Genomic DNA, 15,128 nt, shown 5'->3' with positions numbered 1-15,128 from the left:
GAGGGAGAGTGGCAGCCAGGTTGGGCAGGAGATGTGGAGAGAAAACCTGGAGTGGGAGCGGGGAAAAGAGGATGCAAGAGTGAAAAATAAGGTAGAACTTGGAGGCAGGAAGAAGCGGGGAAGGAAGAGAACAACAAAAGGAGCAGGGTGCATGGAGCAATGGGGTAAGATGCTCCTCCACAGGGCTGGAGACAGGAGCAGGCACCTTGAGGCAAACACTCCAGCTGGCAGGTGCAGGTGGGACAGGGAGGGGAAGAATGGATATTGTGGCGTGCTTTGGAGACAGTCTCTCCGTGCTGGGAAGAGATTTCCTATGTGATGCACCAGTTCAGAAAGCTAGACAGATCAGCCCAATCAGAGCAGCCAATGGATTCCCCTCCCTCCCTGCGCCAGAGCAGTGCCTGCAGCTGCAGAGAAACTAGCCTGGCAGCTTTTGGAAGCAGGGGTCAAGCAGAACCCTACCTGCATGTATGCCTGCTGGCACCGCTGCACCAGCTGGTGGAAGGCTGGAGTGCGCAGGTGGTTGTGGACATGGGCAGGGTTGAGCCTTTGCAGCGCTTCCATGATGATCTCTTGCAGCACGAAAGGGCTCAGCACCCCCTTGGCTGCGCCAACGCAGAACTGATGTACATAGTTTACACCTGCACAAGAAAGGGGGGAAAAGAGCAACAGGATGTCAAGAATGGATGGATCTAGACTGTTCTCAGTGGTAGCGGATGACAGAACGAGGAGTAATGGTCTCAAGTTGCAGTGGGGGAGGTTTAGTTGGATATTAGGAAAAACTTTTTCACCAGGAGGGTGGTGAAGCACTGGAATGCGTTACCTAGGGAGGTGGTGGAATCTCCTTCCTTAGAAGTTTTTAAGGTCAGGCTTGACAAAGCCCTGGCTGGGATGATTTAGTTGGGGATGGGTCCTGCTTTGAGCAGGGGGTTGGACTAGATGACCTCCTGACTTCCCTTCCAAACCTGATTTTCTATGATTCTAACGAGAGAGGAGAAACCAACCCATGAGAAATCAATCAGCTCCCAAGGTGGCAGCACTGGCTCCAGTCGGAAAGACCAGCATCTGAAGCTGCACTTCCCATACAAGGGAGAGGCAGAGACCAGGAAACACAACCCCACTCCAGGGGACAAGAGTTCACACTCATAGGTATCTATCAGGGGTGAGGAGAGACGGCATTGCTCCCAACTGACATCCCTTTAAAGAAACATGAAAGGAAACTGTGCATTGGGGGGGGGGGGGGGGGAATCATCCAACCACCAAGACACTTAGCCAGCAAGAGGACAGTATATTCCATTTCCATTCCCTCTGCTTTCCCTCCTGGGACACAAGGACACACAACATTAAGTCCTTCGTAAAACTGGACAATTTTGGAGTTTCCACCACTGCACTACGACCAGTGCAGCTCCACAGCGATGCTAACAGTGGAAGCCCAAGTGTAGCTGGGCCTCGAGCACTGTCGTCTAGGCCTGCTCTTCCAGCTTCCGGGGGTGGCTAAGTGGGAGAATCAGAAATTTGCTGTTCAGACCAGACCAAAGAGGGCTGGGGAAATAGAACTGGAGATAAACGTGCTGTTCAGAAATCCTGATGGAACAGTGTTTTGTTGCAATCTGCCAGTTGGCAAAATCAGAATGTTTTGTGGAGATGGTCCCATTTTTGCTGAACTACCAAAGAAACCAGACAGGGTTTCCTTCCTGCCTGCATGCATGTGGGGTTCCCAGGCTTCCATGGTCCCAGGGCTGCCAGGGTCCACAGCTCTAGTGCAATCCACCTGCCCTTGGGCTCCATTCCCTTTCACATAGAATTTCAATTTCAAATCCTCAGTGAAATGGAATTTACCTTTCTCCACACAGTTCTCCTGGTGAGTCAGGCATTTATCATTACAGAGGGTCTCAGAGGACATGAATACCAGGAAAGGCAGGGGTGGCACAGGGTGTCTTAAGTCTGTGGCCTGGACTGCAACCCCTACGGGCCATTGAAAATGCTAATTAATAACATTATTGGAGCACTGTGTCCTGTCCAACTCCATGTGCTCATGCAGCACCTTGGAATTTCATCCTTAACCTGCTACAGAATCCAAAGAGGCCACCATCAAATGGGCTGAGGGGAGCTGGGATTCTCCCAAACACCCCAGGGAACGGAGGAAGAAGTGGACCCAACCAACTCTTTCCTGGTGCAGTTGTTCATTTCTGAGGACCACTGATTCTGCCCTAGGAGATAAGAAAACAGGGCCTTCCTCCAGGGCACAGAACCCTGCATGCAAGGGCCAGAGAGCTCCCCAGCTCCTTACCTAGCTTGGCAGCTAACCCCAGAAGCCATTTCACATCCTCTGTGTAGGGTGGGCTGCGGGAGAAGTTGTTTGGATGGTCATTGTGAGCTCTCCGGCCAAGCATCTCCAGTGCCAGCATCCCTGCGGGAATGGGGCAGTCAGAGTCAAACAGCATTCCAACCAAGCAAGGAAGAGGCACCCTGGCCCCATGGAGATTCTTCCCCTATCCAGCTGACTTAGCTCTATACTGTCGCCTAGGCTGACATCAGATCCAATGAGTACATTTCCCAAACCTGAGGAACCGCTCTGTGTAAGCTTGAAAGCTTGTCTCTCTCACCAGCAGAAGTTGGGCCAATAAAAGAGATTACCTCACCCACCTTGCCTCTCCAATATCCTGGGACCGACACAGCTCCACCATCATTGCATACAGAGCAGATCCCCACTGCATACAGAGCAGCAAACAGCTCCCCAGGAGATAAAGTGCACACCTTGAAGATAACTAACACAGGTGGAGCTGAAGGGCAGCTAGCAACCCCACACCAATCCCAGGCTGGAAATCTCTGCATAGCAAACAGCTCACTGGGGCTGCAAAGGGACTTCATTAGTGCTCTTGGCAGTTCTGGTTGCATGCAGGGCCCCAAATGTTTTGCTAGGTGAGCTGGCAGTTCGGGATCCTAGCAGCACATCCCAATAGCATTGCTATTGGTTCCCCTTTGTTCATGGACTCAGAGCTCACGCAGCCAGAAGGGACAGTCTGACCTCCTGCATAACACAGGCCACAGGACTTCCCCAAAGTAATTCCTGTTTGAACGAGACCATGTTTTTTAGAAAGACGTCCAATCTTGACTTAAAAATCGCCAGTGATGGAGAATCTACCACACCCCGGGGTAAGCTGTGCCAAAAGTAAATTACTCTCACTCTTAAAAATCTGTGCCTTCCTTCCAGTCTCAAATTTGTCTAGCTTCATCTTCCAGCCTTTGGTCATTACTATACCTATGTCTGCTGGACTGAAGAGCCCATTATCCAGTATTTGTTGTCCATGTAGGTACTTCTAGACATATCAAGTCACCCCTTAATTTTCTTTTCGTTAAGCTAACCAGATTGAGCGCGTTTTCCAGCCCTTTAATCGTACTCGTGGCTCTGCTCTGAACCCTCTCCAGCTAACCCTTCCTGAGCTGCGGACACTAGAACTGGACACAGTGGTCCGGCAGTAACAGACAATCTAAAGCAGCACATTCAGCTGCAAGAGACAGACCATGCAGTTATGCTGCAATGCCCACATTTCCGTCATTTCAGCTTTTCCATTCTGGTCACTCCTCTTCCTAGCTGCAGCCTTCCCCATCCTCTCACTGGCTTATCATTTAAACAGCATCCATTTCAAGCTCCTTGTCCCCACCTACAGGGCTCCACCCCATTCCCCCCATTCACGCTTCAGTGCTCTCTTTTACCACTTCTACTCGGTGCCTATCATCATCCTGCCTCTGTGTCTGCAACCAGAAAACGGTTACTAACCGTTTTGGTACCTAGGAGATGTGTTGCACATGTGCATTCCACTTCAGGTGTGTGCACCCAGTGCACTAGCACCAGAGATTTTTCCCTTAGCAGTACCTGTCAGGGCAGCAGGTGTACCCTCTGCTCACACTGCTCCACAATGACATAAAGGACAGAGCTGCCCCAGAACCGAGTCCCCTCAGTTCCTTCTTATTGGACAGACTCCAATAGATAGAGCTCTGCAAATCCACAGCTATCCGCTTTATAGTGACAGATATCTGCATCCGTGGGCCATTTCTGCGGAATGCAGATCCAAATTATATGTCTAAAACCCTGTAAATCTGCGGCTATCTGCAGGTCATTTTTGTGGATAGGATACAGATACAAATTTTGTATCTGCACAGGGCTCCACCAATAGAGAGAGGAAGGAGGACGGGTTGTGGAATGGACACGTGCAACACATCTCAGAGAACAACGGCTCCCGTTTTTCTTCTTCGAGTGATTCCACATGTCCATTCCACTTCAGGGGAGTCACACACCATTCAACCAGGATGTGGGATCAAAGTCTATCTGAATAATCACTGAAGATTTACACATCCAAATCTGGAACCATTTCTATAGCATTGAGAGAAGGCATAACGAAAAGCAAGCGTATGTACTGAAGACCAAGTTGCAGCTCTACCAATGTCCAGAACGGGCACTTAAGCTAGAAAGGATCCAGAGGCTGTGTGAGATCTGGTTGAATGTGCTAGAACCCAGTTCGGTGGTGCTGCACTGGGCATGTCGTAGCACAAACATATACAGGAGGAAACCCACAACGAGATTCTTTGGGATGAAACTGGAAGACCTTTCATCTTTTCTGCAATCACCATAAACAACTGTGAGGATGACCTGAACAGATTAATCGTATCCAGCTAAAACTGCAACACTCTCCTAACATCCAGTGTGTGGAGTCTCTCCTTAGGAGTATGAGGCTTAGGGAAGGAAGTTGATAAGTATATTGCCTGATCGAAGTGAAAGTGAGAAGCTACCTCGGTGAGACATTTCGGACAAGGGCAACGGTATACCTTGACCTTGTAGAAGACTGTATACGGTGAATCAGACACAGGGTTCTCAATTCTACTACTCTCCTTGGAGACATATTTCCGATCAAAAAGGCTACTTTCATTGACAGATGAAGTAACAAATAGGTAGCCCGTGGTTCAAAGGGTGGACCCAGGTTTAAATCCCAAGGGGGGAATCAGGTCATCTACTTGGGGATACAAATGATCCAGATCCTTCAGAAACCCAAGTGACATGGGGCTGCAAAGAAGCAAGTGATTACCAATTGGACATCAGAAAGTAGAGAGAGCTACTAGGTGCACCCTGATGGAACTAATGGCCAGAATTTGCTGTTGCAGGTATAACAAATAGTCCAGTACATGTTGTATTGGAGATTGGAACAAAGAAACACCTTTTTGCCGAGACCAGAGGGAGAATCTTTTCCACTTCAAGAGGTAAGTGTACTTAGGAGAAGATTTTCTACTATTCCAGAGGACATTTTGCACATCCCTTGAACAGAACTCTTCCTGAGGTGTTAACCATGGAGCATCCAGTCCGTAAGGTGAAGGGCCTCCAGGTTGGGATGAAGGAGGTGACCGTGGTCCTGTGAGATCAGGTCCAGGTCTGGCAGTAGTGTCAGTGGAACCCTGGTAGAGAGGGTCAGCAGTGTGGAAAATCAGTGATAGCGAGGCCACGGAGGTGCTATTGAGTATAATGCAAGCATGGCTGTGTTTGGTTTTTAACAGCACCCAGGGTAGGAGCTGAAACAAAGGTATGCATACATTAGATTGTCTTTCCAGGACTACAGAGAAGTGTCCATCAGAGACCTCAAACTATGACCCCCTCATGAACAAAGCTGATGTGTCGTCAAGTTGCAAACAGGTTTATGTGGGGAACACCCCAGGGTTGGAAAACGTGTAGGACTATCTGGGTGGAGAGGCCACTGATGGTGACTGGTACATGATATTCTCAACAGGTCTGCCAGACTCTTCTGGACACCCAGAAGGCAGGAGGCTTTGAGGTGGATTGAGCTGTTGATGCAAAACTTCCAAAGCAATATTGCTTCTTGACCCAGAAGCAATGACTGAACCCCACTCTCTGTTCACACAGATCATCGCTGCAGTGTTATCTGTAAGAAAAGACAGTTACCTTTCGTAAATGTTGTTCTTCGAGATATGTTGCTCATGTCCATTCCATGTTAGGTGTGCATGCTCACCACATGCAACAGTGTCTGAAGTTTTTTCCTCAGTGGCATCCATAGGGGACCGGCTCTGGAGCCTTATGGAGTGGCGCACGAACACACTGGTATAAGAAGCACTGCTGGCTCCTTCCTCTCTTGGTTCCTTCTTGCCAGAACTACGACAGTGGAGAAGGAGGGCGGGTCATGGAATGGACATGAGCAACATATCTTGAAGAACAACAGTTACGAAAGGTTAGTAACTGTCTTTTCTTCTTCAAGTGCTTGCTCATGTCCATTCCATTGTAGGTGACTCCCAAGCAGTATCATCGAAGGCAGGTTCGGAGTTCATGGACGTGTCAATTGCAGCACAGTTCTGCCAAATCCAGTGACATCTCCGGCTTGCTGGGTGATGGCATAATGCGCTGTGAATGAGTGTACCAAAGACCACGTCATGGCCCTGCAGATGGTCTGGACAGGGACGTGTGTCAGGAAGGCAGCGGAAGAGGCCTGAGCCCTGGTTGAGTGAGCCTTCACTATCAGTGGAGGCACAGCCTGCACCAACTCGTAACAAGTACGGATGCAGGTGGTGATCCAATTTGAAATCCTCTGACAGGACACCAGAAGGCCCTTAATCCCCCGCTTTTGCTATCGCAATAAAGAGCTGGGTCGATCTGCGGAAGGGCTTGGTGCGTTCCAGGTAGAACACCAGGGTGTGCCTGACATCTAGAGTGTGCAGCTGCCTCTCCTCATTGGCTGTGTGAGGCTTTGCATGTGGGACTAATCACTTAGGAAGCAGGCTAGCGTGTCGGAAAACACCAGGGTAGGAGAAACTGGCAAACTGTCCTTGATGAGAATGTCAAACTAACTGTTTGGTGTTCCCAGGCTGTCTGGATGAGCTCACGGCGAACGAAAGAGGCACAGGTGACACCCTCCTGTAACTTTTCCCTTTATTCCTTGAAGCAAACAAGCATTCAGCAGCCATGCAGGAGACTGGGATATCTCAGGAGGAAGGCACCCTCTTTAAGAGGCCCTGGTGGGTCCTGTAATTGTTTGGGGGAGGTGAGGAAACACCGGATGCTACTGCCTCATCGAGCAATCAGGAGGATGCGCCCAAGGCTGGCTGAGGTAGAGCTTCCCCCAATTCCTCCTAAGGGGGAGTCACTGGGGCAGACTACCCATGTTCAGTACCAAGCTCGGTACTGGAAGCTGCTTCCTGCAGCTCTTGCCATGCAGCTTCATGACATCTGCCGGAGGATGCAGAGGAGGGAGGGTTCATAGACAATCTGGAGGCAGGGGAAAAACCCCATAGGTTCCAAGAGAGCCACTGATAAAGCCACAGAGTGGCTCCCTACTGGCCAACCAACACGGAGGTTCTGCTGGATACCCGAGGTGAAAACTTCTTGGAGGAGAATGATGGTTTACGTGATGTAGCCGCAACACATAAAACCCAATTTCTGACTCGGACAACAATCCTGAGTCATCCGACCAAGGAGGTGTGGAGCCTCTTGGTGCGAGGAGTCCGGAGAGGACAGCATCAGGGAAATCTTTCCCTACCTGCATCTCGACAGTACTGTACGAGGGGGTACCGGAGTGTCCAGAAGTGCCTGCCATACCAGGTACTGAATTCTTGTAGCCGGCAAATACATGCGAGAATCACTCAGAACCGGATGAGATGTCTCTTGAACCACCAGCATAGCTGGCACCAAGAGACTCGGCAGATGGCTTGTTGCAGCACATGCCTCAAGCATTGACAGCAGTGGGAGAGCCAAAGATGACAATACCACAGAACAGCATTCCTCAGAGGTCGGTCTCAAAGGCACCCATACCAGTGCCGGAGCTGTCTGGACTGGGGAGTGCCTTGGCACGAAGCACATACACACTATCCTCCTTCCCAGCTTGTTCATTGGACTGTAGTGCTAGGGACCATGATCTCCTAGACAACATGTTCCCTCAGTGCAGTATTCAGTGCTGCTTCTTCATTACCAGAGAAGAAGTTCAGCATCGAGACTCTGCCATGACAGGAGGAGTGCTCCTACTCAAAGCAGAGGAGCTTGGTGCCTCACTACCCAAAACAGGAAGGCTGAGGGTAGGTGCTGAGCTGCCTCCACATGAAGGTGTTTTAGTCCGACTTTTCAGTTCTAGACCTAAAGTCCCTGAAGATTTGGCACCTGTCCCCAGTGTGAGCTTCTCCTAGGCACTTCAACACCTGGAGCACAGGTCACTGACTGGCACTGGCTTCTTGCTTCCATCACAAGGTTTGAAGCCTGGGGATTGATGCATGCCCCGGGATGGGGCGTTGGTACCCCAAACAGGTAGGAACCGCAGTAAGCATTTAATACACCAGTTTGAAAAACAAGGAAACCTACTAGTAAAAAAAAATGACACCCAATATAAACACTCAGAAAGGGAGAACACTTGCAGTAGCAAGGTAGACAGCGCCGACAACCATCACAGGCGGTAAGGAGGACTTGACAGGGGTTGGGGGCAGCTTTGCCCTTTATACCATGGCGCAGCAGCATGAGGCTGCCGAGAGCGTATGCGCTAAAGGAAAAATCTCTGATGCTAGTGCATGGGGCATGTGCACCCCTGAAGTGGAATAGATGTGCAATTATGCGAACAACTCCCCCTGTTACTGGCTGATGAGCATCTTCTCCTCCCTCAGAGCACTCCTGAAAAGCCACTTCTCTTCCAGGCACCCTTCCCTTCCAGCTTCTCACCCCAGATTTACCCTGGCTCTCCCTGCCCCAACCTACTGTCCTGTGTCTGTCATCCCTGTCTTGCAGTAGACACCCTTCCAGGAATGTGTTTGTAAAATTTACAGCACCATATACATTAATATGATCTGTGACCGGTCACAGGCCCTGGGGTTCTAACACCCCCAGGCCAGACAGTCCAGGGAAGGTTTCTGGGGGATTATTTAGTGTCTTGTAGCCAGTTTGCCCAGGAATGCATATGTGCGCTTGGCCCAGGGAGAGAGAGAACTAGAGGCATGGCCATAGCTTAAAAGCTCTGCTAGGAGCTGCAGAAACTGAATCCCAGTCTCCTGCATGGCTGCTGAACACTCATTTGCCTGCAGAGCTGTATTTCATTCATCCCCTTCATAACCTACCCAAACTCCTGAACATTCATTTGCTGGATTATTGGACTGTTTCCCCACTGCATGTCTATCTACCCTTCCCTGTCTGCATAGTTACAGTAGACTGACAGTGCTCAGCAGAGATACTGGATAGTCTGAAATTGCTTTGCCTCCACACCTCAGAATCAACATGTGACAGTGAACAAGCCTTCCTCAGGGGATGATGGTCCCATCATTACCAGACTGGTGCAGCAGGGAATTATCATACAGCGGTGAGAGCCTCCTGCAGCCCTCTCGAAAGGGCCATGGGAGCCACGATTGGCTGTCCTTACCAACTCGGTAGGCAGAGTGGAGGTACTGCAGACCCTGGGGGCTCACAGGCTGACTGTGCTGTTCATCCTCTGAAGGAAAGCCCCCTGTAACAAGGGAGTTGGGCTGCGAGGAAAGAGCCGTTAAGGAAGCCCCCGGAATTGCTGGGAATGTCGATCCCGCATGGACACTCCCTACTGGAGAGAAGAAACAGCAGCATTAGAACATACAATCAAGCCTAGGAAAGGGTTCTTAACTTACCACCTCCCTCACGACCCATGCACCCCTTTCTCCGCCCATGCCATCCTGCTAACTGCCCCATTTGAAAGCTGCAATCATACTGGTGGAGAACAGCAGAGACACCTTTTAAGTGGACTGGAAAAAGCTGGGCTGCAAGGCAGAGTGAAAATAAGATCCATATTTTGCTTAACAAACAGGGACTGAGTCTCCTAAAGACGGTCAGTTTGCATGCATTCCTGCCCCACTCTGCACACCATGTACTACAGACGCTAGGGCTCATTAATATGGTGCGTCTGATTTCCTTGCAACTTGGGCTTGAGGAAAACTGAAATGACATTTCAGACCAATGTCTGTGTGAACAGTGGGCAACTCGTGTGAACAGAGAGGGCAGCATGAGTCACAAGAGCTGCTGACTCCAGTGCCTTTACTTAAGTAACACCTCTGCTGGTGACTTGCCCAAGGAGGTGGGCCTCTGCCCAGGGTACTTCAGCTGAGTTCTCCACTGAGAGCTGGCTGGGACAGTCATTCAGAAGGAACACTATTAAGAAGGGTGAGGTGAGGTGGGGTCCATTCCCCCTTCCTCAGCTACATCTGCAGTGTCGCTGTAGCATCGCTGTGACTCCAACAAAGCTCAGTGTGGCGAGTGTCCTATTGTAGACCAGCCACTGGTGCTTTTATAGCTCTGACCATGGAGATGACAGCAGAGCTTCCACCAGAGCCAGCACCAATACGCAAACAGTGGGAAAACCTCTAAAAAAGCTCTGAGGGCAGAGAAGGAATTGAGAGGGACATCTCCCCAAGTACACATGGTAGAATCTGGTATGTTATGTGACTTAATTTGTGCATGTACAATCTTAACATTAAGTGAGTCAATAAGGTGGACTCAGGCAAGGGATCAAAGTTGATCTGAATCTCCCCCAGAGAAGGGCATTAATAGGGAGAGTTGTGGCACGCCTCACAGCTTCAGAGTAGATGCCATTATTTCACAGCCTCCCTATGCGCAACTACATCCATCTGGCTAAGCAAGTCAGCCTGGAGAGGAGTCTATATTCTCCTCATTTCATCTCATTCACGTTTTTTTCAAAATATGCTCTCTGTCACTGTGTACATTAGTTAAGAGATGAGCACGTGTCAGATGCACACTCCCCAAGAGACAGTGTGTGTCTCATGACCAGATCTGTCTGACCTCATCACACAAGCAGACAGAAAGGTGTCGGCAACACAAATTACAAAGCTAACTGAAATTCCCTGCCAAGGCAAGCCAGGGAGACTGACCCCTACAGGTGTGCTGAGCATCACCCAGAGCTAGACACCATCACATGGCTAAGCACTTTCTGAATGGTATCCAGGCATTGGAAACAGTGTTTTAAAAACTAGAGAGTACGTAAACTGCAAGAGAATCCAAACTCACGTAAGTCACATCCTGGCAGTCAGAGAGGGAGCAGTTTGTATTCATTTACGTTAACCTAGGATGAGCAAACAGCCTGTTGGCTCCAGCACATCAGGGAAGAGAACGGCAACGGCTTTGCTAAGCTGAGAGTCACAACCACTACACAGAATCATAGAATCATAGAATATCAGGGTTGGAAGGGACCCCAGAAGGTCATCTAGTCCAACCCCCTGCTCGAAGCAGGACCAATTCCCAGTTAAATCATCCCAGCCAGGGCTTTGTCAAGCCTGACCTTAAAAACCTCTAAGGAAGGAGATTCTACCACCTCCCTAGGTAACGCATTCCAGTATTTCACCACCCTCTTAGTGAAAAAGTTTTTCCTAATATCCAATCTAAACCTCCCCCACTGCAACTTGAGACCATTACTCCTCGTTCTGTCATCTGCTACCATTGAGAACAGTCTAGAGCCATCCTCTTTGGAACCCCCTTTCAGGTAGTTGAAAGCAGCTATAAAAACCCCCCTCATTCTTCTCTTCTGCAGACTAAACAATCCCAGCTCCCTCAGCCTCTCCTCATAAGTCATGTGTTCTAGACCCCTAATCATTTTTGTTGCCCTTCGCTGGACTCTCTCCAATTTATCCACATCCTTCTTGTAGTGTGGGGCCCAAAACTGGACACAGTACTCCAGATGAGGCCTCACCAATGTCGAATAGAGGGGAACGATCACGTCCCTCGATCTGCTCGCTATGCCCCTACATATACATCCCAAAATGCCATTGGCCTTCTTGGCAACAAGGGCACACTGCTGACTCATATCCAGCTTCTCATCCACTGTCACCCCTAGGTCCTTTTCCGCAGAACTGCTGCCTAGCCATTCGGCCCCTAGTCTGTAGCGGTGCATTGGATTCTTCCATCCTAAGTGCAGGACCCTGCACTTATCCTTATTGAACCTCATCAGATTTTTTTTGGCCCAATCCTCCAATTTGTCTAGGTCCTTCTGTATCCTATCCCTCCCCTCCAGCGTATCTACCACTCATCCCAGTTTAGTATCATCCACAAATTTGCTGAGAGTGCAATCTACACCATCCTCCAGATCATTTATGAAGATATTGAACAAAACCGGCCCCAGGACCGACCCCTGGGGCACTCCACTTGATACCGGCTGCCAACTAGACATGGAGCCATTGATCACTACCCGTTGAGCCCGACAATCTAGCCAGCTTTCTACCCACCTTATAGTGCATTCATCCAGCCCATACTTCCTTAACTTGCTGACAAGAATACTGTGGGAGACCGTGTCAAAAGCTTTGCTAAAAGCTGAAGTCTGAAGCTGAAAGTAAAGGTGCTGGGCTGAGCAGACCTGGGGAGTTTTAAGTTCCTGAGACCTCCAAGGTTTTTCTAGTCATTTTTACATCAGTTAAAAAAAAGCAGAAAGAAAAGCCCCTTTTCCCTGAGCGTCTGGATGGGAGGGAGGACAACAACATGTCTAGCAAATGCCCCACTGTGCTGGCTCTTCCAGAACTCTATTGGTTGGGAGGCACTGCCAGCACTTACAGTAAGAACTAGCCCACTTCCAAATGCAATACTGCTCTCGTAGAAAGCGATGGTGTAATTCAGCCCAGGTCCAGCTATCTCCTGCCAGAGCCATGCCCCACAGGAGCAGGTCAGTGACAGTCACACACAGCAGCTGTTCCCAGCACTGCACACTGGCTGAACTCCAGCCAAACTGCAGCATTGCAGAGTCACTAAGAGACTGTCCCTGAAGTACTCCTGCTGACACAACTCTCTCTCCTAAGGACGTGCATTTGGGGCAAGACCATTTCCAAGCTCTCACGAAGATGATGAAGGCTTTGGAAGTCTCTGTGGCAGAAGTTTTGCTGCCTCCTGCTCCAAGTACCTCTTGAAAGCTGACCTCACAGCACCACAAATGTCACACATGCCTTCCTTTACTTGAAGGACTGCAGACAGGAGGAGAGAGAAATAAAGCTCATCCAGTTATCTGGAGTCAGACTGCTAGCAGGTGTCTGCCTCAATTCAGGGGTCAAACTCCGGAAACTTCAACAGATCGACACCGAAGTTCCACTTGCTAGTTTACTTCTGATTGGTGCATTAGGTGTTTCCCCACCATGGATCTAACCTCCTTCTGCATGTGCATCTCTGGGCTGCGATGCACACACTAGGCACATTTCTGAACAGTGATAGTCCTGTCCCAGATGCATGGGTCCTGTCTGGGATAAAGCTGGGAAGACTATGACCCACACTTCTACACACACAGCGTCTGGGGGCCAAGATACTCACTTGCTACGTTGGAAGACAGTGACAGTCCTGTCTCTGCATGGTACGGGTGCACTGCAATCTGTGTCATGGATGGGACGGGCACACCGGGGAATGACACTGCTGTAGCTGCCAGAGATGGTGTGGTTACAGAATAGGGATACTGTGCTCCTATGAATGCTGGGTGGACACCCTAGAAAGGAAGCTGGGTATCAGTCATAGGAACATAAGAACGGCCATATTGAGTCAAACCAAAGGTCCATCTAGCCCAGCATCCTGTCTTCCGATAGTGGCCAATGCCAGATGCTTCAGAGGGAATGAACAGAACAGGGCAATTTTGAGTGATGCCCCCTTCTTCCAGTCCCAGTTTCTAGCAGTCAGAGGTTTAGGGACACCCAGAGCATGGGGTTACATCCCAGACCATCTTGGCTAACAGCCTCTGACGGACCTATCCTCCATGAACACATCTAATTCCTTTTGGAACCCAATTATACTTTTAGCCTTCACACCATCCCCTGGCAACGAGTTCCACAGGTTGGCTGTGCGTTGCATGAAGTACCTCCTTTTGTTTTAAACCTGATGCCTATTATTTTCACTGGGTCACCCCTGGTTCTTGTGTTACATGAAGGGGTAAAAACACTTCCTTATTCACTTTCTCCACACCAGTCATGAGTTTACAGACATCTGTCATATCCCCTCTTAGTCATCTCTTTTCTAAACTGAAAAGTCCCAGTCTTATTAAGCTCCCCTCCTATGGAAGCCGTTCCATACCCATAATCATTTTTGTTGCCCTTTTCTGAACCTTTTCCAATTTCAATATATCTTTTTTGAGATGAGGCAACCACATCTGCACACAGTATTCAAGATGTGGGCGTACCATGGATTTATATAGAGGCAATATGATATTTTCTGTCTTATTATCTACCCTTCTTAATGAGTCCCAACGTTCTGTTCACTTCTTTGACTGCCGCTGCACATTCAGTGGATGTTTTCAGAGAACTATCCACAATGACTCCAAGATCTCTTTTCTTGAGTAGTAACAGCTAATTTATTCCTCATCATTTTATATGTGTAGTTGGGATTATGTTTTCCTATGTGCATTACTTTGCATTTATCAACATTGAATTTCATCTGCCATTTTGTTGGCCAGTCACCCAGTTTCGAGAGATCCTTTTGTAGCTCTTTGCAGTCTGTCTGGGACTTAACTATCTTGAGTAGCTTTGTATCATCTGCAAATTTTGCCACCTCACTGTTTACCCCTTCTTCCAGATCATTTATGAATATGTTAAATAGGACTGGGCCCAGTACTGACCCCTGGGGAACACCACTGTTTACCTCTCTCCATTCTGAAAACTGACCATTTATTTGTATCCTTTGTTTCCTATCTTTTAACCAGTTACCAATCCATGAGAGAACCTTCCCTTTTATCCCATGACTGCTTACTTTGCTTAAGAGCCTTTGGTGAGGGACCTTGTCAAAGCGCTTTCTGAAAATCTAAATACACTATATCCACTGGATCCCACTTGTCCACATGCTTGTTGACCCCCTCAAAGAAGTCTAGTAGATTGGTGAGGAATGATTTCCCTTTACAAAAACCAGGTTGACTCATCTCCAACAAATTATGTTCATCTATGTGTCTGACAATGTTGTTCTTTACAATAGTTTCAACCAATTTGCCCAGTACTGAAGTCAGGCTTACTGGCCTGTAATTGCCCGGGTCAGCTCTGGAGCCCTTTTTAAAAATTGGCATCACACTAGCAAGCCTCCAGTCATTTGGTACATAAGCTGATTTAAATGATAGGTTACAGTCTACAGTTAGTAGTTCTGCAATTTCACATTTGAGTTCCTTCAGAACTCT

General features: G+C 48.9%; 1 protein-coding gene across 3 annotated transcripts in view; it reads right to left on the bottom strand.

Annotated features, from left to right (window-relative positions):
• ZSWIM8 (zinc finger SWIM-type containing 8) overlaps positions 1-15,128 on the bottom strand; it is a 147,455-nt gene that overhangs the window by 2,034 nt on the left and 130,293 nt on the right. For 2 of the 3 annotated variants that reach the window (XM_073352871.2, XM_073352873.2), the window contains 4 exons: positions 13,295-13,463; positions 9,390-9,563; positions 2,291-2,410; positions 463-641 (listed from right to left, as the gene is read on the bottom strand). In XM_073352871.2, coding sequence (XP_073208972.1) covers positions 463-641; positions 2,291-2,410; positions 9,390-9,563; positions 13,295-13,463 — 642 coding nt within the window. The remainder of the gene's footprint in view (positions 1-462; positions 642-2,290; positions 2,411-9,389; positions 9,564-13,294; positions 13,464-15,128) is intronic. The other variant, XM_073352872.2, reaches the window with a different exon arrangement.

Source organism: Lepidochelys kempii, chromosome 7, assembly GCF_965140285.1.
Source record: "Lepidochelys kempii isolate rLepKem1 chromosome 7, rLepKem1.hap1, whole genome shotgun sequence".
Lineage (NCBI taxonomy): Eukaryota > Metazoa > Chordata > Testudines > Cheloniidae > Lepidochelys > Lepidochelys kempii.
This window is presented reverse-complemented; position numbering and strand designations above follow the sequence as displayed.